Source organism: Lithobates pipiens, unplaced genomic scaffold (genome assembly GCF_037356315.1).
Source record: "Lithobates pipiens isolate NorthernLeopardFrog02 unplaced genomic scaffold, aLitPip1_a1.2 Scaffold_16, whole genome shotgun sequence".
Classification (NCBI taxonomy): domain Eukaryota; kingdom Metazoa; phylum Chordata; class Amphibia; order Anura; family Ranidae; genus Lithobates; species Lithobates pipiens.
In genome coordinates this window covers 234,668,307-234,692,212 of record NW_027507748.1, presented here as the reverse complement: position 1 = coordinate 234,692,212, position 23,906 = coordinate 234,668,307, and the positions used below count along the sequence as shown (strand labels likewise).

The 23,906-nt window shown below is 46.0% G+C and overlaps 1 protein-coding gene across 2 annotated transcripts in view; it reads left to right on the top strand.

The window, feature by feature from the left end:
• LOC143982459 (C4b-binding protein alpha chain-like) overlaps positions 1-23,906 on the top strand; it is a 577,061-nt gene that overhangs the window by 510,780 nt on the left and 42,375 nt on the right. For both annotated transcript variants that reach the window (XM_077481180.1, XM_077481181.1), the window contains exon 16: positions 10,246-10,287. In XM_077481180.1, coding sequence (XP_077337306.1) covers positions 10,246-10,287 — 42 coding nt within the window. The remainder of the gene's footprint in view (positions 1-10,245; positions 10,288-23,906) is intronic.

The following is a 23,906-nucleotide window of genomic DNA, read 5'->3' as shown; positions in this document are numbered from 1 at the left end:
GCCTGTGTTTGACCCGGACTGTTTAACTACTCTGCAACCTGCCAGTTACCTGCCTACCGCTGCCGGACTACAGAACACCTCCCTGTTCTCCGCTGTATCCGGCTGTGCCTTCTGCTGTGTTCTGTTACCACCTGCATGCTGCTGCTGAACTACAGGACTCCTTCCCTTTGTCAGCTGTATCCTGCTGCCACCTGCATCCTGCTGCTGGACTACAGGACTCCTCCCCATTGTCAGCTGCATTCTGCCCGCGGCCTGCATTCCGCCACTGGGCTACAAGGCACATCCCTGCTGTCTGTTGCTTCCGGTTGGAACCGCCTGCTGCATCCTGCTGTCATCTGCATCCTACAGCTGGACTACAGGACACCTCCCTGCTACCAATGGTCTCCTGCCGTCTACACTGGCCATCCAGTCAGGCGCTTGTTCTCCTTTGTGCTTCCGAGCCCCTGTCATCTCTATCAGGGCCTCCCGAGTCACAGGTTTACGAGAGGCCGCTCCCTGCACTCCGGGCTCTGCCTTAAGGTACGTGACAGGATCACTATAGACCTTTAGTCTCTAGAGTCCTCACCCCAGCCCCCTGCCCATTGCACTCACCACTCCCACTTTCTTCTGTACAATCTCTGTTCCTTCTGTAATTAATGGCTCCATTGTCTCACAGGTGTCTCAATTCTTACTGTGTTTTCTCCTTTCCTTTTCTCCTTCTCTCTTCTCACATGCAGTGGATAGCTAACACGAGGGGGGAGGGGTGACATGCTCACTCCCCCAGGACTCGTTGCTCCTTCGCTCTGGCACCTCTCATCAGACTTCCACCAGAGAAGGGGGGAGGGAGCTCCCCTTCTCAGCCTCTCCCTTGTCTCCAGTCCCGCTCAGTACCCCATCTTCACTGGCAGGGGGTATACCGTCCCGACAGCTCCTCCGCTCTCAGCCCGTGCTCCCCACAGAGGCATAAGATGGACACGCCGATTCCCGCAGCATGTGAGGGGTAGGATGTGCTAGGAAGGTGGGGACAAGATGGGACAAGGCTTGGGTGGTCTCTGGCTATTCCATTCAGCGGGGACAGCAGAGCAGATGCTCCTACAGCGTGCTCCGGGTAAAGGCCAGCGCCATTACTAGACTCCTCCCTCCCAAGCTTTATCAGATATTTCTAACACATAGTATTTTCATACCAAGAATTACACCCTAAAATGCATTTTGCTACTCCTCCTGAGTATGGCGATACCACATGTATGAGACTATTCCGCAGCCTGGCTACATTCAGAGGCCCAACATACAGTAGCACCTTCGGGCCCTGACAAATAGCATGTACATACCAAGAATTACATCCCAAAATACATTTGGCTGAACAAAGGATAAAACCCAAATTACCTGTGGTTTTAGTAGTTGTCCTCACAGGAAAAGCACTGGTCCAGGCAGCAGGCAGGGGCGTGGTCAGCGACAGCAAAATAAGTCGTCCAGGCAGCAGGCAGGAATATTGTCCGTAGTCAGCAAAGGTGCAAGCAGAGATCTTGCCAGCACATGCAAAACATTGGTCCAGACAGCAGGCAGAGATGTGGTTGGCAAAAGCCAAGGGAATTGTCCAGGCAGCAGGCCTGGACAATGCAAGAACATGGTCCATAAGCAGGCAGAGGCATGGTTGATTAAAATGCCAGGGTCAGATGACAGCAGGCCTTAGGGCTTCGATCAGGTGCAATGTGAGCACGGGGTAGAGGCTTTTTCCCACCCAAATTTCTTCAAAGCCTCCCGTTCTCCAGACCCTAATCCAAGAATTAAAAAACTGAGAGAAAGCGAAAAACTTAGTTTTCTCCACTTGAAAATCTATTCTGGGGCCCCTTACATAAGTGAGACCATTGTGTTGTCTTGAATCCCACTAATACAGTGGCAGGGCAAATAATCCGTGCAGATACAATGCCTTGAAAAAGTATTCATACCCCTTAAAATTTTCCACATTTTGTCATGTTTCAACCAAAAACGTAAATGTATTTTATTATGATTTTATGTGATAGACCAACACAAAGTGGCACATAATTGTGAAGTGGAAGGAAAATGATAAATGGTTATCAATTTTTTTTTACAAATATCTGAAAAGTGTGGCATGCATTTGTATTCAGATCCCTTTAGTCTGATACCCATAACTAAAATCTAGTGGAACCAATTGCCTTCAGAAGTCACCTAATTAGTAAATAGAGTCCATCATATGAAATTTATTCTCAGTATCAGTAGCTGTTCTGTGAAGCCCTCAGAGGTTTGTTAGAGAACCTTAGTGAGCAAACAGCATTATGAAGGCCAATAAACAAACCAGACAGGTCAGGGATAAAGTTTAAAGTGGGGTTAGGTTATAAAAAAATTCTAAGCTACATCTTACAGAGCACTGTTCAATCCATCATTTGAAAATGGAAAGAGTGTGGCACAACTGCAAACCTTCCAAGACATGGCTGTCCACCTAAACTGACAGGCCGGGCAAGGAGAGAATTAATCATAGAAGCAGCCAAGAGGCCCATGGTAACTCTGGAGGAGCTGCAGAGATCCACAGCTCAGGTGCGAGAATCTGTCCACAGGACAACTATTAGTTGTGCACGCCACATATCTGGCTTTTATGGAAGAGTGGCAAGAAGAAAGCCATTGTTAAAAGAATGCCATAGGCAGTTTGAGCCTGTTTGAGCCATAGGCAGTCCCATTTGCAGTTCGCAAGAAGCCATGGGGGGACACAGCAAACATGTGGTAGAAGGTGCTCTGGTCAGATGAGACCAAAATTTAACTTTTTTGCCTAAAAGTAGAACGCTATGTGTGGTTAACTCTACACATCACCCTAAACATACCACCCCCACTGTGAAACATGGTGGTGCCAGCATCATGTTGTGGGGATGCTTTTCTTCACCAGGGACAGGGAAGCTGGTCAGAGTTGATGGGAATATTAATTTATCAATATACAGGGCATTCGTAGAAGAAAACCTATTAGTCTGCAAAACACTTTACCTTCCAGCAGGACGATTCACCTTCCAGCAGGACAACGACCCTAAACACACAGCCAGAGCTACAATGGAATGATTTAAATCAAAATATATTAATGTTTTCGAATGGCCCAGTCAAAGTTTAGACCTAAATCCAATTAAGAATCTGTGGCAAGATTTGAAAATTGCTCTCCATCCAATCTGACAGTGCTATTTTGCAAAGAAGAATGGGCAAACATTTTACTCCCTAGAAGTGCAAAGCTGGTAGAGACATACCCCAAAAGACTTACAGCTGAAATGGTAGTGAAAGGTGGTTCTACAAAGTATTGACTGAGAGAGGCTGAATACAAATGCACGCCACACTTTTTTCAGATATTTATTTGTAAAACATGTTGAAAAACATTCATAATTTTCCTTCCACTTCACAATTATTTGCCACTTTGTGTTGGTCTATTACATAAAATCCCAATAAAATACATTTATGTTTTCGGTTGTAATATGACAAAATTAGGAAAATTTTCAAGGGTTATGAATACATTTTCAAGACACTGTAGAGAAGGGCTGTAACAATGGCCTCCTGATATTTGAGGTAGGTTAGCTATCTTTGCGTGCACTTGAAAAAGATGACAAACAAACTATACAGGGCTAACTGAAACAAGTAAATGGTGACCTTTTTATACCAAAACAGTGATCCTCTGATGGCCAAGTATGGCTGCAACATCTGGTCATTCATATCCACCATCCCCATGAATAGGTTATAATCATGTATGCATTTTTCCTTCTAGACAAAACCATCAAGTAAAACAGGCTATTGGGAGACAAAGATTGGATACAATATTACACAGACTGATCAGTGGAAGGATTTAAAGTGGTTGCACAGCCTGTACAACCACTTTTACCTACAGGTCAGCATATGTTAAGGCTTACCTTTGGTGCTGGAAATATCTCCTAAACCTTCATGGTTTAGGAGATATTTACAATAAAGCCACGTGCCGATGTCTACAGTGCACTTCAGAAAGGGAAGATCGTGCTGTTTCTAAAGGGGGCCATGCCGTGACTGATGGCTCCTGTGCTCAAGCGACTCCAGCCAGTCACAGAGTCTGTGTTTGCAGCCCCGGAAGGAAGAGGGGTGAAGATGGACGATCGCGGCTAGTGGGGACAGAGGTGACATTGTAGGCTTCGGTTTCAGGTAAGTGACACATAATGGGCTACTATGTATTACATAGTAGCCCATTATGCTTTACCTTTGCAGGGAAATAAAGAGGAAGTAAAAGGGTTTAATTCCTCGTTAAGGAACCAGTGACCCAGATTCCATCGGGAGAAAATTAAACCGCAAAAAAAATCAAGAAAAGCACCATAGACCAAGCTGTTTGATTCGAGTAGTAGAAATCTTTATCAATGACAGACTTCCGAAATAAGACACCTTTATATACATTTAAACATATAACATGTACAAAACATTGTTAAAAAGACCATCTGGATTGTCAGCCCATATGCTGAAGATTCTATGATAAAGATAATTATCTCAGATATAAAAAAAAAAGCTATGGGAATTCCCATTACTAATAAAGTGCACACTGAGCGAAGGTAGCCAAATTTGTATTGAAGACAAAAGGATATCTATATCTATATTGAGGAAATACTTGCTGCTTTAAATTAATGACCAATTACAATACACATAAGGACATATTACTCTGCTATACACGGAAAGTTATCTCCATCAAGATTGGTAATCAGTGTCTAGCTTGGACTCCAATTTTTGTTATTTATGAGTTTGATCTCTGTGATTCAAGATATCCTTTTTGTCTTTTGTCTTCAATACAAATTTGGCAATTTGCTACCTTTGTGCACTTGATTAGTAACAGGAATTCCCATAGTTTTTTGATATCTGAGATAATTATCTTTACCATAGAATTTCCATGTGGGCTGACAATCCGGATTGTCTTTTTAACAATGTTTGTACATGTTATGTTTTATGTTTTCTAGTACTACAGATGTCAACTAATTATTCAAATCAAACTGCTTGGTCTATGGTGCTTTTCTTTTTGATAGTGTAACCATTAAAAAGAACAACCACACCTCACAAGTGAGTCAGTGGATTCTTTAGTCTCTACAAACGGTGTTCCGTTTTTCCTTTTCTTTACCCTCCATTGGGAAAAAGCAGCTTACAGGCTGAAGAGTACCACCACCATTCATCTTATGAGTTTGATGGTCAGTTTCTGAGGTAAGTGGCCATTTCACCTGAAGGTGGTGGACAGGCTATTGTTTCAAAGTTTAAGATCCTTAAATGATCCATAGGAGAGTCATCTTTGGGCATATTCAACATTAAATGGCCTGTTGTGGATGAAACTTTTTTTTTTTGCAGGCTGTCTCTTTTAGTACTTTGTGCACATTTTTGGAAAATGTATTGATTGGACGTTTTTTTGTTTAAGTTGTGTACATCTACACACTATTCGTTATTTGTATGTTGAAAGCCCATTCTTTTGTTTGCTGAAATTGATGATATATGGGGAATAGAATAAGAGCACCATTTACATTAGTTTTAATAAATTATGTATGATCTCCAAAGCCTTTTGACAGAGCCCCTGGCAGTGAGTTCACACTAGTGCAATTTCAGATGCATGACAATAGAAATCGGATTGTTTTCAATGGTGCACCATTTTATAAAAGGGTCCTTACCACTTTGGTGTGGATTTTGTGCTATTTTGGCAACATAGAATATCCATACCAAATCGAAAATGCATCCAAGTTGCACTGCACAATCACACTGAAAATCATTTCAATGCTCATTATGCTGAGGGGTTACTGCACAAGCCATTTTATTGACTTTACACCCCAAATCTAGCTGACTCCAACAGTTTCCTCCACTTCCTGAAGCTCCAGTCGGTGGGTGGAGTCTTGGCATCATCACACACAATATAGGACTATTAACCCTTTGTTGTAAGCTGATGAGGGAAGAACACAGTCAGGGCCGGTTCACACTATTGCGATGCTAGAACTCTGCAAATCAACTGTGGGTTCCCACATCGCACGCAGAAATGCACGGCAGTTCACACTGCCATATGCGATTTGCTGGGGAGTGTCATATGTTAACAACACCCCCATTTCAGCTTACATATCGCACTGCAAACTGACAGTTCGGACATGAATCAAATCTCATATGTGTGAACACGCATGCGTTCAGATTCTGGTCCGAACTGAAAAAAGGGTCCTGTGCGTGTTTGAGCCAAATGCGATGTGATATCAGCCAATACTATCTGTATGGCTGACATCGCACCCACACAGACATCGCATGTAATGTGAACAGCAGTGCTCTGCGCATTACATGCTATGTTTGGCATCGCAATAGTGTGAACCGGCCCTCAGAGCAGGTTGCAGATTAGAGGCAGCTGCAGCAGACAGAAGTAAGGCAAGTATTTACTTCCTAATCCTCCTACCCGAGACTAAATGTAATTTCCCTGAAATTGTGCTTTATTGTCTCAGATTAACTGATACAAATTTTAGCTGCTAAATTTAATCTTGGTGTTTACACATTAATGACCTTGAACAGTTTTAATTCCTTAACCATTTTTTATATACTGATGGTAAAACTACCTCTTAAAATAAAAAAAAAATCTTCTCTTCTGTTCTTTTAAACGTATTTGCCTGATTGCCTAATCTTTATATTTACATGTTAATTAGAATCCATTTTCTAGAACTGGGTGGCACAGTGGTGTAGTGGTTAGCACTCTTGCCTAGCAGCAGGGCTCGAGTCCTGCGGGAACGCGTGGGAACGGCGTCCCTGCACTATTTTCACAGCGGGAACGCCGTTCCCTTTGCAGGACTCGAGCCGCCTGAATGAAATGTATGCAGATTAGCGCAGGAAGCGTTTGGCTGTAAGCTCTCCCTCACTTCACACAGCGCTGTTCGCTCCCCGGCAGCCCCCCCTCTCTTCTCGTCTATGGTCTATCCCAGATGATGTCACTAGCCAATGGGGATAGATGAGAAGAGAGGAGGGGCCACCGGGGAGTGAACAGCACTGTGTGAAGTGAGGGAGAACTTACTGCAGTCAAACACTTCCTGTGCTACTCTGCATACTGCCTAGTAAGATGACGATGTGCCCTATAATGTGCCCCCTGGTGTACTATGTGCCCCATGCCCTAATGTGCCCCCCTGCCTTGATTTCCTATGTGTCCCATGCCGTAATGTGCCCCCTGCCCTGATGTCCTATGTGCCCCATGCCGTAATGTGCCCCCTGCCCTGATGTCCTATGTGCCCCACTGTGCCCCATTATATGCCCTGATGTGCCCCATACCGTAATGTGCCCCCTGCCCTGATGTGCCATAATGTGACCTGATGTGCTATGTGACCCATAATATGCCCTGATGTGCCATAATGTGTCCCCATGTGCCAACGTTTCCCCATGCCCTGATGTGCCATGTGTGCCCCATGCCCCGATGTGCCCTGTGCCCTTATGTGCTATGTGCCCCATAATATGCCCTGATGTGCTATGTGCCCCATAATGTGCCATAATGTTCCCTGATGTGCCCCATGCCCTGATGTGCCCTGATGTGCCATGTGGCCTGATGTGCCCCGCACCCTTATGTGCTATGTGCCCTGATGTGCTATGTGCCCCATAATGTGCCATAATGTGCCCTGATGTGCCAACGTTTCCCCCATACCCTGATGTGCCCCATGCCCTTATGTACTATGTGCCCTGGTGTGCTATGTGCCCCATTATGTGCCTTGATGTGCCCCATGCTGTAATGTGCCCACTGCCCTGATGACCTATGTTCCCCACTGTGCCCCATTATGTGCCCTGATGTGCCCCATGCCGTAATGTGCCCCCTGTCTTGATGTCCTATGTGCCCCACTGTGCCCCATAATGTGCCCTGATGTGCCCCATGCCCTGATGTGCCATGTGGCCTGATGTGCCCCATGCCCTTATGTGCTATGTGCCTTGATGTGCTATTTGCCCCATAATGTGCCCTGATGTGCTATGTGCCCTGATGTGCCCTGATGTGCCCTGATGTGCTATGTGCCCCATAATGTGCCCTGATGTGCCATAATGTGCCCTGATGTGCTATGTGACCCATAATGTGCCCTGATGTGCCCCCATGTGCCAACATTTCCCATGCCCTGATGTGCCATGTGGCCTGATGTGCCCCATGCCCCGATGTGCCCTTATGTGCTATGTGCCTTGATGTGCTATGTGCCCCATAATATGCCCTGATGTGCTATGTGCCCCATAATGTGCCATAATGTTCCCTGATGTGCCATGTGGCCTGATGTGCCCCGCACCCTTATGTGCTATGTGCCCTGATGTGCCATGTGCCCCATGATGTGCCCTGATGTGCCATAATGTGCCAACGTTTCCCCCATACCCTGATGTGCCATGTGGCCTGATGTGTCCCATGCCCTGATGTGCCCCATGCCCTTATGTGCTATGTGCCCTGATGTGCTATGTGCCCCATAATGTGACCTGATGTGCTATGTGCCCCAATGTGCCACATAATGTGCCCTGATGTGCCCCATAATGTGCCATAATGTGCCCCATGCCCTAATGTGCTATGTGCCCCATGCCCTGATGTGCCATGATGTGCCATGATGTGCCCTGATGTGCCATAATGTGCCCTGATGTGCCATGTGGCCTGATGTGTCCCATGCCCTGATATGCCCCGTGCCCTGATGTGCCCCATGCCCTGATGTGCTATGTGCCCCATGCCCTGATGTGCCATAATGTGCCCCGTGCTCTGATGTGCCATGTGGCCTGATGTGTCCCATGCCCTGATATGCCCCGTGCCCTGATATGCCCCGTGCCCTGATGTGCCCCGTGCCTTGATGTGCCCCGATGTCCTATTTTATTTATTTTTTTCGGTGGGGGAGTGGATCTTGGGTGGGAGTTCCCACACTTTTTTCCCCAGGACTTGACCCCTGCCTATCACTACCCTCCCCAATCTATATGCTATACTCAAACCATTCTCCATAATCTCAGGTCTAAAAATCAATCATGACAAATCACAGGCCATGAAAAAAGGCCATAATGTGCCCTGATGTGCTATGTGCCCTGATGTGCCATAATGTGCCCTGATGTGCTATGTGCCCCATAATGTGCCCTGATGTGCCATATTGTGCCCTGATGTGCTATGTGACCCATAATGTGCCCTGATGTGCCCCCATGTGCCAACATTTCCCATGCCCTGATGTGCCATGTGGCCTGATGTACCCCATGCCCCGATGTGCCCTGTGCCCTTATGTGCTATGTGCCCTGATGTGCTATGTGCCCCATAATGTGCCATAATGTTCCCTGATGTGCCATGTGGCCTGATGTGCCCCGCACCCTTATGTGCTATGTGCCCTGATGTGCCATGTGCCCCATAATGTGCCATGATGTGCCATAATGTGCCATCGTTTCCCCCATACCCTGATGTGCCATGTGGCCTGATGTGTCCCATGCCCTGATGTGCCCCATGCCCTTATGTGCTATGTGCCCTGATGTGCTATGTGCCCCATAATGTGACCTGATGTGCTATGTGCCCCAATGTGCCACATAATGTGCCCTGATGTGCCCCATAATGTGCCATAATGTGCCCCATGCCCTGATGTGCTATGTGCCCCATGCCCTGATGTGCCATGATGTGCCATAATGTGCCCTGATGTGCCATGTGGCCTGATGTGTCCCATGCCCTGATGTGCCCCATGCCCTGATGTGCTATGTGCCCCATGCCCTGATGTGCCCTGATGTGCCATAATGTGCCATGTGGCCTGATGTGTCCCATGCCCTGATGTGCCCCGTGCCCTGATGTGCCCCATGCCTTGATATGCCCCGATGTCCTATTTTTTTTTTTTTCGGTGGGGGAGTGGATCTTGGGTGGGAGTTCCCACACTTTTTTCCCCAGGACTTGACCCCTGCCTAGCAGTAAGAAGGGTCACTGGTTTGAATCCCAACCACGACACTACCTGCCTGGAGTTTGCATGTTCTCCCTGTGCCTGCATGGGTTTCCTCCCATACTCCAAAGACCTGCAGGTAGGTTAATTGGCTTCTGTCCAAAAAATTGGCCCTAGTATATGAATGGGGACCTTGGATTGTGGGCTCCTTGAGGGTAGGGACCGATGTGAGTGTGCAATGTACAGGGATAGGGACAATTGTAGACACTCGCTCAGGTTGAAGTGGATGGACTGGTGTCTTTATTCAACCTTACTAACTATGTAACTATGTAGAACTAAACAATCCTGGAATATTATTTTTCATTAACTACTCTAATTTCCTATAAATTAAAGCTCATATCACTCAAATTTGCAATATTTTATTTTTATTTAGATGCATCAAAATCAAAAGGCATTGGTATTTGGCCAATTGTAGGTAAGTGTTGTATTTACCTATAGAAACTGTATTTTTTCATCATAATGCACATTAGGGAAAAATAAATCTGACATTTGTGTTCTGATGCATGATCTATTAGGGTACTTTCACATGGACGAACAGTGGACTCCAATTTGCTCAGAGGGGGATCGAGCTGCTGATCCCCTCTGAGCAGGCGGATGACAGGTCCATCTCTGCTCACTGTGCAGAGATGAACCTGTCAGAGTCTCGCTCTCCTCTATGGAGAGATTGGATGAAAACAGACAGGCGGTTCGATTCGATCCGACCCACCAAACGGATAGAAAATAAGGTCTTCACCCGTCTGAATTTCATGGACAGGATCAGATCGCATAGCAGCGGGTGTCAGCGGACATGTCACCGCTGACATCCACTGCCCCATAGGAGTGAATGGAGGCTCCGATCAGGGCTGCCTGAAAAACTGACAGGCGGACCTGATCGAAAAGCCTGTGTTTAAGGGGCCAAAGAAGCATGTCTCCTGCCTAGAACAAATTGAATCATAAGCTAGCCATAGGATGGGTGGCAAATCTGCAGACGTCGTTTGGTTCAGGTTTTGGTTTAGTTTTGTTTTTAGTATTTTATTTTTATTTTTTTATTTTACCAGGCGGTTTATGAGACATGCATGTTCTAATTACCAAGCATGCATGCTGTTTATTTTTATGAGGACAACACAGAACATCCCTAGACTGTGCCAGCTCATTGTCCTGGGGGGAAATAGAGAGTAGTCAATATTTCACAAAACATTTTATTTTCACATACAAATGTTAGCTGAGATATCAGGAAAACTGGCCATAGACGTGAGGATCTATAACCTGATCTGTCCAATAGATGTGAGCACATATCTATTTCTGTCTTTTGTTTACAAGCCAGAGCTGGCTCGTTACTATTGAACATATGTCATTTTCTTGAGTACTTCCTCCAGATCAACATCTAACTCTATAAAAAGTCCACTTCCTCTTCAATTATATACATGACATTTAGGCCATGTCTTCTATTACTTATAGCAACAGCAAACATTCTATATGTAGCAATACCCCCCGGAGGAGCCGCTTAAGTAGGTTTGGTCACGTACTCTGCCTCTCAACCCTAAGAACAGTCTCAGCCCCTCTTGGCACATTTGGCAATAGTGTAAGTGCAATGACCAATGAGGAACACACACGTCATGATAAAGCACAGAAATTGTCTTTATTGCAATATTTCTGTTGAAAAGTAATAGACAGCAACAGTATATATATCTATATATATATATATATATATATATATATATATATATATATATATATATATATATATATTAGGGCTGTTACTGATTAAAATTTCTGTGTTCAATTAATCAATTTTCGACTAATTTAGATTAATTATAACACACATACAGAACCAACTACTTTTAGCTGATCTCCTTGCATTGCAACTCTGCATTAGTCAGTGGTAAATGTGGTATACACTATATACTGTCAGGTCACCTTGAGACCAGGTGACAGATCCCCTGGGGCGCGGAGTCTAAGAGCCAGCAGGTGTTCACCAGAGCCTCGAGTGGTGAGGATGGACTTGGCTGCAACTGGTTCCAGGTCGCAACTCCCTGGGTCCCCCAGCTCACACCCACAGTAGGCAACAGGAGGATAGGGATGGTGAGGGACAAAGCCAAGGTCGGGGCCACAAGCAGACAAGAATAGTCAGGGACATGCCAAAAGGTCAGGATCACAGGCAAACAGGGATAGTCAAAGACACGCCAAAGTCGGTAACGGAAAACAGTAGAAGAGCACACGGCAGGTAACAGGAAGCTAACACACAAAGGTTGATCAGCAGGATTGGCTTGCAGTGCACGGGTTAATATAGGGTTCTCTGATAGGAGCTTGGGTGGAGCCATGCCAGAGGATGGATTATAAAAGCAGTCAGGTGAGGGTCGGCTGGTCTCTAGAAATGAACACATGGAAACAGGTAAGCAGACGAACTCTATTGCATAACCATGACAGTACCCCCCCCTCTTACGAGGCCTCCCCCTTCCCCGCCTGGGACCAGGTTTAGAGGGGAACTTCAAATGAAACTTCCTCAACAGACGAGGTGCAAAGACCTCGGAAGCCGAAATCCATGACCTCTCCTCAGGACCAAAACCTTTCCAGTGCACAAGGTACTGGAGAATGCCTCTACAGAGCCGGGAATCCAAAATTTGACTAACCTCGTACTCCTGATCATCCTCAGAGACCGGTGCTACGGTAGAGAGAGGACGAGAGAACTTATTGAGGACTAAAGGCTTCAGAAGGGCAACATGGAAGGAGTTAGAGATTTTGAGGCTCTTGGGAATCTGGAGCTTGAAACAAACTGGATTCAGTTTAGAAATTATGGTGTACGGACCAATGAATCTTGGGGCAAATTTGAGAGAAGGAACCCGGAGTTTGATGTTCCTGGTGGAGAGCCAGACTTTGTCTCCTGGCTGAAGAGAAGGTGGCTTACGCCTGCGACGGTCAGCAAAACTCTTGAATTTGTTGGCAGCTTTCTGGAGGGAATCATGAACGTCAGCCCACATGGAATTGAATGATTCCTGAACAGTAGCCAAAGCTGGAATGTCAGAAGAACAAGTCATAGGAAGAGGAAGCTGAGGATGTCTTCCATAAACAGTGACAAAGGGTGTTTTCTGAGAACTGACGTTGACATGATTATTGTGGGAGAACTCAGCCCATGGTAATAGTGATGCCCAATCATCATGATGGGCAGAGACCAAGGTACGGAGAAAGACCTCCAACTCCTGATTAACTCTCTCAATCTGGCCATTGGATTGGGGATAAGAAGAGGTAAAATCCAAGGTAATGTCGAAGGATTTGCAAAAGGCTCTCCAAAAACGAGAAGTAAACTGCACACCCCTGTCCGAAACGACATGAGAAGGAACACCATGAAGGCGGAAAATCTCTCGTACAAAAATGGGAACCAAGCCAGGGGCAGAAGGGAGACCAGGAACAGGAACAAAATGAGCCATCTTGGAGAACCGATCGATTACTACCCAAATGGCCGTATTATTCTCCGACAGTGGAAGATCAGTGATAAAATCCATGGCGATATGAGACCAGGGCTCCTTAGGAACGGGCAAGGGCATGAGAAGACCAGCAGGGGCTTGAGTGGAAGATTTAGACTGAGCACAGACGTGACAAGCCTTAACATAATCTTTAATATCCGAGCGGAGATTAGGCCACCAGTAGTGACGACTGATGAGCAGGAAGGATCGGAGGAACCCAGCATGACCTGCCACCTTGGAATCGTGTCCCCAACGAAGGATCTTAGTTCTTAGCTCCGTGGGAACAAAGGTCTTACCAGGAGGAATTTTTGATTCCAGGGTGGTAGAATGGGCAACAATGCATGAGGTAGGAATGATCGGCTCAGGGTTGGACTCCTCGTCCAAAGTGTCAAATGACCTAGAGAGCGCATCAGCTCGACCGTTGCAGGAACCAGGTTTGTAGGTAATCGTGAATTTAAAACGGGAAAAGAAGAGACTCCACCTGGCCTGTCGGGGGTTCAGACGTTTAGCATTCTGTAGGTACTGTAGATTCTTATGATCAGTAAAGATCCTTATAGAGTGAGGGGAACCTTCCAAGAGATGACGCCACTCCTCCAACGCCAATTTAATTGCGAGAAGTTCCCGATCACCAATGGCATAATTTCTCTCTGCCTGAGAAATTTTTTGGAGAAGAACGAACATGGTTGACGTTTCTTCTCAAAGTCCTGAAGAAGCACAGCTCCCACCCCCATCGTAGAAGCGTCTACTTCAATAAAAAATGGGTCCTCAAGATTTGGTCTCCTCAAGAGGGGTCCAGAGACAAAGGCCTGTTTCAGATCGTGAAACGCAGAGACAGCCTCAGGAGGCCAGTCTTAGGCATTCGGACCCTTCTTGGTCAAAGCGATAATAGGCGCGGCAATGGAAGAGTAATTCCTTATGAACTGCCTGTAATAATTTGTGCCAAGAAAGCGCTGTGTGGCCTTGAGGCTAGCGGGAAGGGGCCAGTTGGTAATGGCTGAGACCTTTCCGGGATCCATGCGAAGACCCGCACTAGAAACAAAACATCCCAGAAACAGGACTTCGGAACATTCAAAGGAACATTTCTCCATCTTGGCATAGAGATTGTTCTCTCTAAGGCGCTGAAGTACGGTGCGTACATGGTTTCTGTGAGCAGGCAGATTTTCGGAAAAGATGAGAATATCATCCAGATAGATGACAACAAACTGGTACAGTAGATCCCTGAATATTTCATTGACAAAGTTCTGGAACAGGACAGGAAGGCCCAATACAATGGGGGTAGAGGCCTTGGGTGGGAAGAGGAAGGAGAGCCACTCCTGGTGGAGTATCGCTACCGACATCCTAATAGGTAGCGTCTGGAAACGGATAGGGCCCTCTGGGAGCACAGTGCCAGCCGAGACTACCAGTGGAGTAGCGAGGGGAGAAAGGGTAAGCTTCATAGAAGAAGCAGTTCTCCAGTCCATAAAATTCCTGGCAGCCCCGGAGTCCAGATATGCTAGGACCGATTGGGGAGAAGTGCCTACATGGAGGAACACCGGAAGAAGAAGACGAGAAGGTGATGTTTCTGGGTCCAATACTCCACCTTCCAAATGTATTATACCTGAGTGTTTCCCGGACGAAGCGTGCAGGAGTCACGGAAATTACCCTTGCCCCCACAATAAAGGCACAAGCCCAGAGTTCTGCATCTAGCACGTTCTTCGGGGGTTAGTCTGGTCCAGCCCAGCTGCATGGGTTCCTCAGCAGACAGAGGATGCTCCACAGGGCGACGGGAAAAAAGCTCAGGCTGACTAGGACCTAGGGGGTGCTGGCGTCTTTTTTTTTTTCTAAGGACCTCTCCTGGAAACGAATGTCAATCTGATTGCATAAGGAGATTACATCGTCCAGACCGGCAGGGATAGCTCTTCCTGCGAATTCGTCCTTCACTTGGTCAGCGAGGCCTTGTAAAAATGTTGCGACCAGGGCCTCATTGTTCCAGCTCAATTCTGCTGTAAGGATACAGAACTGAAGTGCATATTGTCCCACTAAACAAGATTCTTGGCGAAGGCGTAAAAGGTCACTAGCCGCAGAAGAAACCCGAGCTGGCTCCTCGAAGATATTACAAAAGAGCTTCAAGAAGTTGGACAGGCTGGAAACCACTGGATCATTTTTCTCCCACAGGGGAGCAGCCCAGGCTAAAGCTTCACTGGAGAGGAGGGAAATTATATAGGCTACCTTTGCCCGATCAGACAGAAAGTTTTGAGGCTGGAGCTCAAAATGAATGGTGCATTGGCTGAGGAAACCCCTGCAAGCCTTGGAGTCCCCAGAGAAACGGGACGGAGCTGGCAGTACTAATGAATGCGTGGATGCGACTGGTGCGATAGGTGCAGTCGCAGACTGTACTTGAGGCTGCAGTTTCGGGGTCCCCAAGCAAGCCTGTAGCTGCTCAAAGCGGGAAGCCAGATCTTAAAGGAATCGCATAACCTGAGTCTGATTAGATTCCTGGGTTTCGAGTCTCCGAACTATGCCCTGGAAAGGATCGACTGCAGGAAGTGGCACATCAGCCGGGTTCATGGCTGATCAAACCGTCAGGTCACCTTGAGACCAGGTGACAGATGCACCCCGTAGGGATTAGGAGTGCACCGCAAGGTTGTGGACCCCTCGGCTGACTGCTGAGGATGGGGGTCAAGGTGATAGGAAGGCAGGGCCGCCAGAACACCAAGATGGATCCCACCGGGGTTAGAGCGTAAGATCCCCTGGGGAGCAGAGTCTAAGAGCCAGCAGGTGTTCACCAGAGCCTCGAGTGGTGAGGATGGACTTGGCTGCAACTGGCTCCAGGTCGCGACCCCCAGCTCACACCCACAGTAGGCAACAGGAGGATAGGGATGGTGAGGGACAAAGCCAAGGTCGGGGCCACAAGCAGACAAGAATAGTCGGGGACACGCCAAAAGGTTAGGATCACAGGCAAACAAGGATAGTCAAAGACACGCCAAAGTCGGTAACGGAAAACAGTAGAAGAGCACTCGGCAGGTAACAGGAAGCTAACACACAAAGGTTGATCAGCAGGATTGGCTTGCAGTGCACAGGCTAATATAGGGTTCTCTGATAGGAGCTAGGGTGGAGCCATGCCAGAGGATGGATTATAAAAGCAGTCAGGTGAGGGTCGGCTTGTCTCTAGGAATGAACACATGGAGACAGGTAATCAGACGAACTCTATTGCATAACCATGACATATACAATCACCCAAAACTAGTTAGTTTCCACAATCCATGACTTAACTTCACAGTTCACACAAATACGTTTTCAATTCAAACTGCAGCACTGACGTAAGTATTTTTTTTCCCACAGTAGCGTGGCAATCCCTCCAGCTCTGGTCTAACTAATCACTCTCCCCTTATGGCATGGACCCCTGTGCAAACGGGTGGTCATGCAAGCGGGTATCAAAAGGTTTAACACGGACCATAAACTTGTCTCACATCTCCTTAGATCTCAGCAAGCACTCCAGGTCATGGGTAGAAAGAAAAGATCTAAGTGCTCACCGCTTAAGTATAAGATTTAATTTTTGTGTTCAAACACAAACTACTCACATAAAGATGATAAAAACACAGCATGTAAAGCTGATGATTGCGTTAGTTCCGTAGGACAGCAGCGGGTGACGTCATGCGTAGCTCCTCCCCTGTAAACGTTACGTTCACTTAGAACTTTGCCGTCACCGGGCATTCCTGTACATCACGGGACACAGAGTTTTAGTAATTACTGATGGGTTATATAGGGTATCACTAGGTGATTGGACACTGGAACGCCCTAGACAGGAAGTTCAGCCCCCTATATAACCCCTCCCCTTACTGGGAGCTCCTCAGTTTTTTCGCCAGTGTCTTAGATGTTGGTCAAGAGTAAAGATGTGCTGTGCTGAGCTCCGCTGGAATATCCTTACTGGGGCCAGCTATGTGACCGGATCCATTCAAGGTGTCTTTTCCAGGCCGAATTGGATGGTACCCGGGCCTTGTGTCCGAAGAAACAAACATTTTACCTGTAACGCTTCTCTTTTTAGAGAGCTGGACCCTGGGATCCAGTTTTTTTTTTCCAGCCATATTCCTGGCGGGAAACGCTTGTTTTTAAAAACAAGCGGGGGGGGGCGGAAGTGGTCGGAGGAGGGGGGGTGGAGCACTAGGCTACACAGGCTTTAAAGTGCACTCTTTTTCAGATGCACACAGCCTATGGAGGAACACATAGCTGAACAGGCGCATGTGAGTGTGGGAGACACAGGCATTCCCAGGCAGCAGCTGAAAATTTGGTCAGCCAAATCACCATGTAAGAAACTCCTGGCGGGATTTCCCTTTTGTGGTGCAAAACTGTTTGGAGAGGACTTGGACAATTATATCCAAAGGATCTCTGGTGGGAAAAGCACCCTTTTACCAGTCAAGAAAAGGAGTAAACGACCCTTTCTTTAAACAGGCGCTTTCTCCAGTGCCATGGGCATCAGCCTCCAGGCAGTCACGATGCCCTCCTCTGTCAAGCTCTAAGGTTAAAACTCAGAGTCAACCCCAGGGGCAAAAGAAGTCCTGGGGGAGAAGGTCTTCAAGACAAAGCGCTAAGACCTCCTTATGAAGGGGCGCCCCCACTCACTCTCAGGGCTCTGGCAGGAGGAATTTCGGGACAAATGGGGGTCTCCACAATAACTCTAGGTTACAAACTAGAATTCAGAGAATTCCCTTCTCCTTGTTTCCTCAGATCAAATGTACCCAGAGACCCAGAGAAAAAGAAGTTTCTCCTTATAGCGTTGGAGCGACTATTGTCGCAAAAAGTTATCATGGTAGTTCCCATGCAAGAGCAGGGAATGGGGTTTTATTCAAACCTTTTCACGGTACCGAAGCCAAACGGAGATGTCAGACCCATTCTAGATCTCAAAGATCGAAACCGATTTCTAGAGATACAGTCCTTTTGCATGGAATTGATCCGATCGTTAATCTCCATCTTACAAGGAGGAGAACTTCTGGCATCAATAGACATCAAGGATGCGTACCTGCATGTACCTATTTTCCCTGCTCATCAAAAGTTCCTGCGTTTTAAAGTAGAAAAACTGCACTTTCAGTTCGTAGCTCTACCTTTTGGGCTAGCTACTGCATCTCGGGTGTTTACAAAGATCTTGGCCCCTCCTCTGGCCAGATTAAGGGCCCAAGGTATATCCATAATAGCATACCTAGATGACTTGCTCTTGATAGAGTGGTCGGTAGCCCGCCTGGACCAAAATCTGGTCACCACAATCAACTACCTGGAACGCCTAGGTTGGGTCCTCAACTTAGAGAAGTCTTCTTTAAAACCAGTAAGAAGACTAGAGTATTTGGGTCTGGTCATAGATACAGCCCAGCAGAGGGTATTCCTACCCCAATCAAAGATCAGTGCTATAAGAGAACTGATTCAGGTAGGCAGGGCAAAGATGGGTTCTTCTATTTGTCTTTGTATGAGGTTGTTGGGGAAGATGGTGGCTTCATTCGAAGCAGTTCCCTACGCTCAGTCTCATTCAAGGCTACTGCAAAACAGTATCCTATCGGCCTGGAACAAGAAGGTTCAGGCGTTAGATTTTCCGATGCATCTGTCCCCTACAACGCGTCAGAGCCTCAACTGGTGGTTGATACCCGAAATACTGCGGAAAGGAAAATCCTTTTTACCGGTTACCTGGACAGTGGTAACAACAGATGCCATTCTTTCGGGTTGGGGGGCAGTCCTGGAACAGTTGACTGTCCAAGGGAAATGGTCCAGGACCGAGAGGGCTTTACCCATCAACATTCTGGAGATCTGTGTGGCGTATCTATCCCTAAAAGCCTGGACACTCAGGTTGCATGGTTGCCCTGTCAGGATCCAGTCCGACAATGCCACACCAGTGGCTTATATCAATCACCAAGGGGGCACCAAGAGTAGTGCAGCTCAGGAAGAAGTAAACCAGATCTTAATCTGGGCAGAAAGACGTGCCATGCATATCGGCAGTCTTCATTCCGGGGGTAGAGAACTGGCAGGCAGACTACTTGAGCTGCCAGCAGTTAGTGCCAGGGGAATGCTCTCTCCACCCCAACGTCTTTTTGGCCATATTCCAGAGATGGGGGGGGGGGGGGTTCCGGATGTAGATTTCTTTGCGTCCAGGTTCAACAACAAGGTCGACAACTTTGTGTCAAGAATGAGGGATCCTCTTGCATGCGGGACAGATGCGTTGGTTACTCCATGGCTACTGCCAAGACTGCTTTGCAGGATCAAGCAGGAAAAGAAGTCGGTGCTTCTGGTGGCCCCAGCATGGCCCAGAAGAGCTTAGTATGCAGAAATAGGGAAGATGGCGGTAGACTCTCCTTAGACCCTACCGGGTGCAGACCTGCTATCCCAGGGATCGGTATTCCATCCTACCTTACAAACGCTAAATTTAACGGTTTGGCTATTGAAACCCACATTCTGAAGAATCGTGGGCTTTCAGGTCCTGTGATATCTACCTTGATTAATGCAAGAAAGCCAGCTTCCAGAATGATTTATCATAGAGTCTGGAAAGCATATGTCTCCTGGTGTGAATCCAGGGGTTGGCACCCCAGAAAATGTCATAGGCAGAATCCTCGAATTTCTGCAAAATGGGTTAGAGATGAAACTGGCCTTGAGTACCATCAAGGGCCAAGTCTCGGCCTTATCGGTTCTGTTTAAACGTCCACTTGCTTCACATTGTTTGGTCCGAAGCTTTATACAAGGGGTAACACGCCTTAATCCTCCAGTTAGGACGCCTCTGAACCCCTGGGATTTGAATTTAGTTCTGTCAGCTTTACAGAAGCAGACTTTTGAGCTGATACATCAGATTCCCTTAGTTCTGTTGACAAGGAAATAAATTTTTCTGGTGGCCATTTCTTTTGCCAGAAGAGTATCAGAAGGCCCTCTCTTGTAAAGAACCGTATCTGATAATGCACAAGTATAGAGTGGTGTTACGCCCTCATCCTAGTTTTGTACCGAAGGTGGTCTCAGGTTTTCATCTAAACCAAGATATTATTCTGCCTTCCTTTTTTCCAAATCCCTGTTCTATGGAAGAGAAGTCACTACATTCTTTTAATGTAGTGAGAGCAGTCAAAGCCTATCTGGAAGCGATGGCTCAGGTTCGCAAAACAGATGTTTTGTTCGTATTGCCAGAGGGTTCTAAGACAGGACAGGCAGCATCAAAATCTACCATTGCTAAATGGATTCGACAAGTAATTGTTCAAGCTTATGGTTTGAAGCAAAAGATTGAGCCTTTTCAGATCAAGGCGCACTCCACTAGGGCTATTAGTGCTTTGTGGGCAGTGCATCACCAGGCCTCCATGGCTCAAATCTGAAAGGCTGCAACATGGTCATCAATCCATACATTCACCAAATTTTATAAGGTGGATGTGAGAAGGCATGAGGACTTCGCCTTTGGGTGTAGTGTGCTGCAGGCAGCGGTACAGGGTCCTCAGGACTGAGTACACCTTATGTTGTGTGGTTCCCCTCCCCTCAGATAGCATTGCTCTGGGACATCCCACCAGTAATTACTGATTCTCTGTCTCCCGTGATGTACGAGAAAGAAAATGTTTTTTTTTATAACAGCTTACCTGTAAAATCCTTTTCTTTTGAGGTACATCACTGGACACAAAGGTCTTTCCCCTCTTATAATACACTTATATTGCTTTGCTACAAAACTGAGGTACCTCCAGTAGGAGGAGGGGTTATATGGGGGATTGAACTTCCTGTCTAGGGTGTGCCAGTGTCCGATCACCTAGTGATACCCTATAACCCACCAGTAATTACTAAATCTCTGTGTCCCATGATGTACCTCAAAAGAAAATGATTTTACAGGTAAGCTGTTATAAAAATCCTATTTATTGCACATTTTAGGCCACAAGATTTGTTAAAACCCCAAATTTATTTTCTGAAAGCAGAAACCATGGAGAATAAAAGGTGGTAGTTGCTGTTTTTTGAAACCATATAAAGGATGAAGTTACTTTGAGTAAATTAAAGTATGTTACCAAACATGTAATCTTAAGATTGAGTGTGCTTTTGAAACAGCAGCTAACTCTACCAAATATTGTCCATAGGCAATGCTTTCAAAGCCTTTAAAGGTCATTAGTTTACAGTTAACCATCAATGATGGCCCTAGTGTAATCACTCTCTGGCATGTGCAGTGATACCTAATGTGTACTGCAATTGTTGTTTTCACATGTAAAGACATGTTTTTACTTTAATGTGTATGTGGTACAGTGATTTTTTTTTTTTTTTTTTTTTTATTGTTTTTTTTTTTAAACTTAAACCTTTTTTACTATTTTGCACCCCTTTGAAGCTGATCAATGACAGATCATGCTTGATCAACATCTTTCCCAGCAACAGCAGGCAGGCAATGACAGCACTGAATCTGGAATTAATAAAATGCCCGTCACTTCCAGCTTCATTCATGGATATTTGCTGAGCTCTCTCCGTTCTACCTGCAGGCACCTGCCATGATCATGCCAGGCCAGCAGGGGGGATAGCGAAGCCCAGTTTAGGTGGGGAAACAGTACATTCTCTAGTCTGTGTAAGTGATTAGGCACCCTTACAGCCACTCAAATTACTTGCAGCAAAAAAAGGCAACTGTGTAAACAGATTTATTGTGTAAACCAAACCGTATTTACCGCACTAACAGGTGGTGCATGCTGGGCGTGCGCTATTACCAGTATGTAGCCTCAGCTACATAGAGTATAAAGCACTTTGTCTCCAACTCCAGAAGCAAAAACAAGGCAGGCTGAGGGCTGCTCGGCCATTCACAGGAAGCTTTGTTTTCTCTGCATGAATACAAAACTTCCTCTGATTGACTGAGGTGGGCAGATGATGTCATGATCTCCGCCTCAGCTAATCAGAGGAAGCTTTGTATGTATTCATAGAATACAAAGCTTCCCATGAATGGCTGAGTAGTGCTCAGCCCAACTCTGTTGTGTTCTGGGGGTGGGACAGGAAGTCCCTATCCCACTGTCGATACATAGCACTGTATACTATATGTTGCTGGGGCTACATACAGATAATACAGTGCACTGAGTAAGTGCACCTGTTAGTGCAGTAAATAGTTTGTTTGGGCCAACTTGGTCCAAACTAACTATTTAAAATTATAGTAAATATGGAGTTAGGCTTTAAGATAATAAATACCCTTCTTGGAAGTAGGAAAACAGTCGTTTTAAAAAGGCATTTAATACTTTGGAAAACCATTTCTAATTTTCATTCAGATTATAGATGCTTTTAACTTCTCCCAGTTTCAGTTGTGCTTGCTATGGAGAAGGGAGTGGAAATGTAATAATACTCATGGAGCATTTGTGTAAATCTAATAACCAGAGTCAAACTTTATCCTCAACAATATATGACATAATTATGGTTATCAGTAAGCCCTTGTACACACAGTCGGACATTCCGACAACAAAATCCATTGAATTTTTTCTGACGGATTTTATCCGAAACTGGTATTGCATACACACGGTCAGACAAAGTTGTTGGAAAATCCGATTGTTCGTAACATGATGATGTTCGTGCGTTACGACGGAACTACGTTGAGGCTAGTAGCCAATAGCTTTGCTTTCGTACTTTGATCTGAGCATGCGTGGCACTTTTTGTCAGATCGGAATTCTCTACAAGCGATCGGAAAAAGTCAGATCGGATTTTGTTGTCGGAAAATTTGAGATCCGGCAGAATTTCCGTCAGAAAAAGTCCGATAGAGCCCACACATGATCGGATTTTCTGACAATATAATCTGATCGGACCGTTTCCATCTGAATTTCCGACCGTGTGTACAAGGGCTAAAAGATACAGAGATTAATGGTAAGGTGGTGTGGTTCTATCCTTTTTGTACTTTTTGCCCCTTTTAGGAATCTGAGTCACATCTGTAGTCAAGTACCAATACAATTTTTATTTAGAAACCTAAACAAATGTAACAAAAGTATTCCTAAATCTCAGCATTCCATGTTGTTATTATAAGCTCTTAAACTGGCCATACACTGTTGGCTCTTTTTTTGTATTCTCACAAAGGCATCTGATTGGCTACAGCCACTGATCGATAGAAAAATTTCCAGAATGGCCCTTCAACAGACGTTGATAAGATAATCAACTTCTGTGGAATGGGGAAGACCACACACTGATCAGAATTCGTCCAGTACCTGCTGGACCTAATTTCTTGTGATACTTTAAATAATCAAAAATTTGGATAACTACATATTACTTTCTTGTTCTTTTTTTATTGCTATACTTCAGAACTGTACATATTTATTGTTATGCATAATTTGAAAATTGTGGAGACAGTTCCTGTTAAAGCGGAGTTCCAGCCACATTTTCTTTCTTTTTAAAGTCAGCCGCTATAAACACTTCAGACTGCAGCTGCTGACTTTTAATAAGGACACTTACCTGTCCAGGGAGCCCGCGATGTGCCCCCCCCCCCCCCCCCAAAGCCGATCCGTCCATCGGATTGGGTGCAGGCGCCGCCATTGTAACTAAGAGAAACCAGCAGTGGAGCCTTGCGGCTTCACAGCTGGTTTCCTACTGTGCATGCGCGAGTCACGCAGAACTTTGTGAATGGAAAGCTTGTCTTCTGGGGGACACACAGGTCCCAGAAGACAGTGGGGGGGAAAAGGAG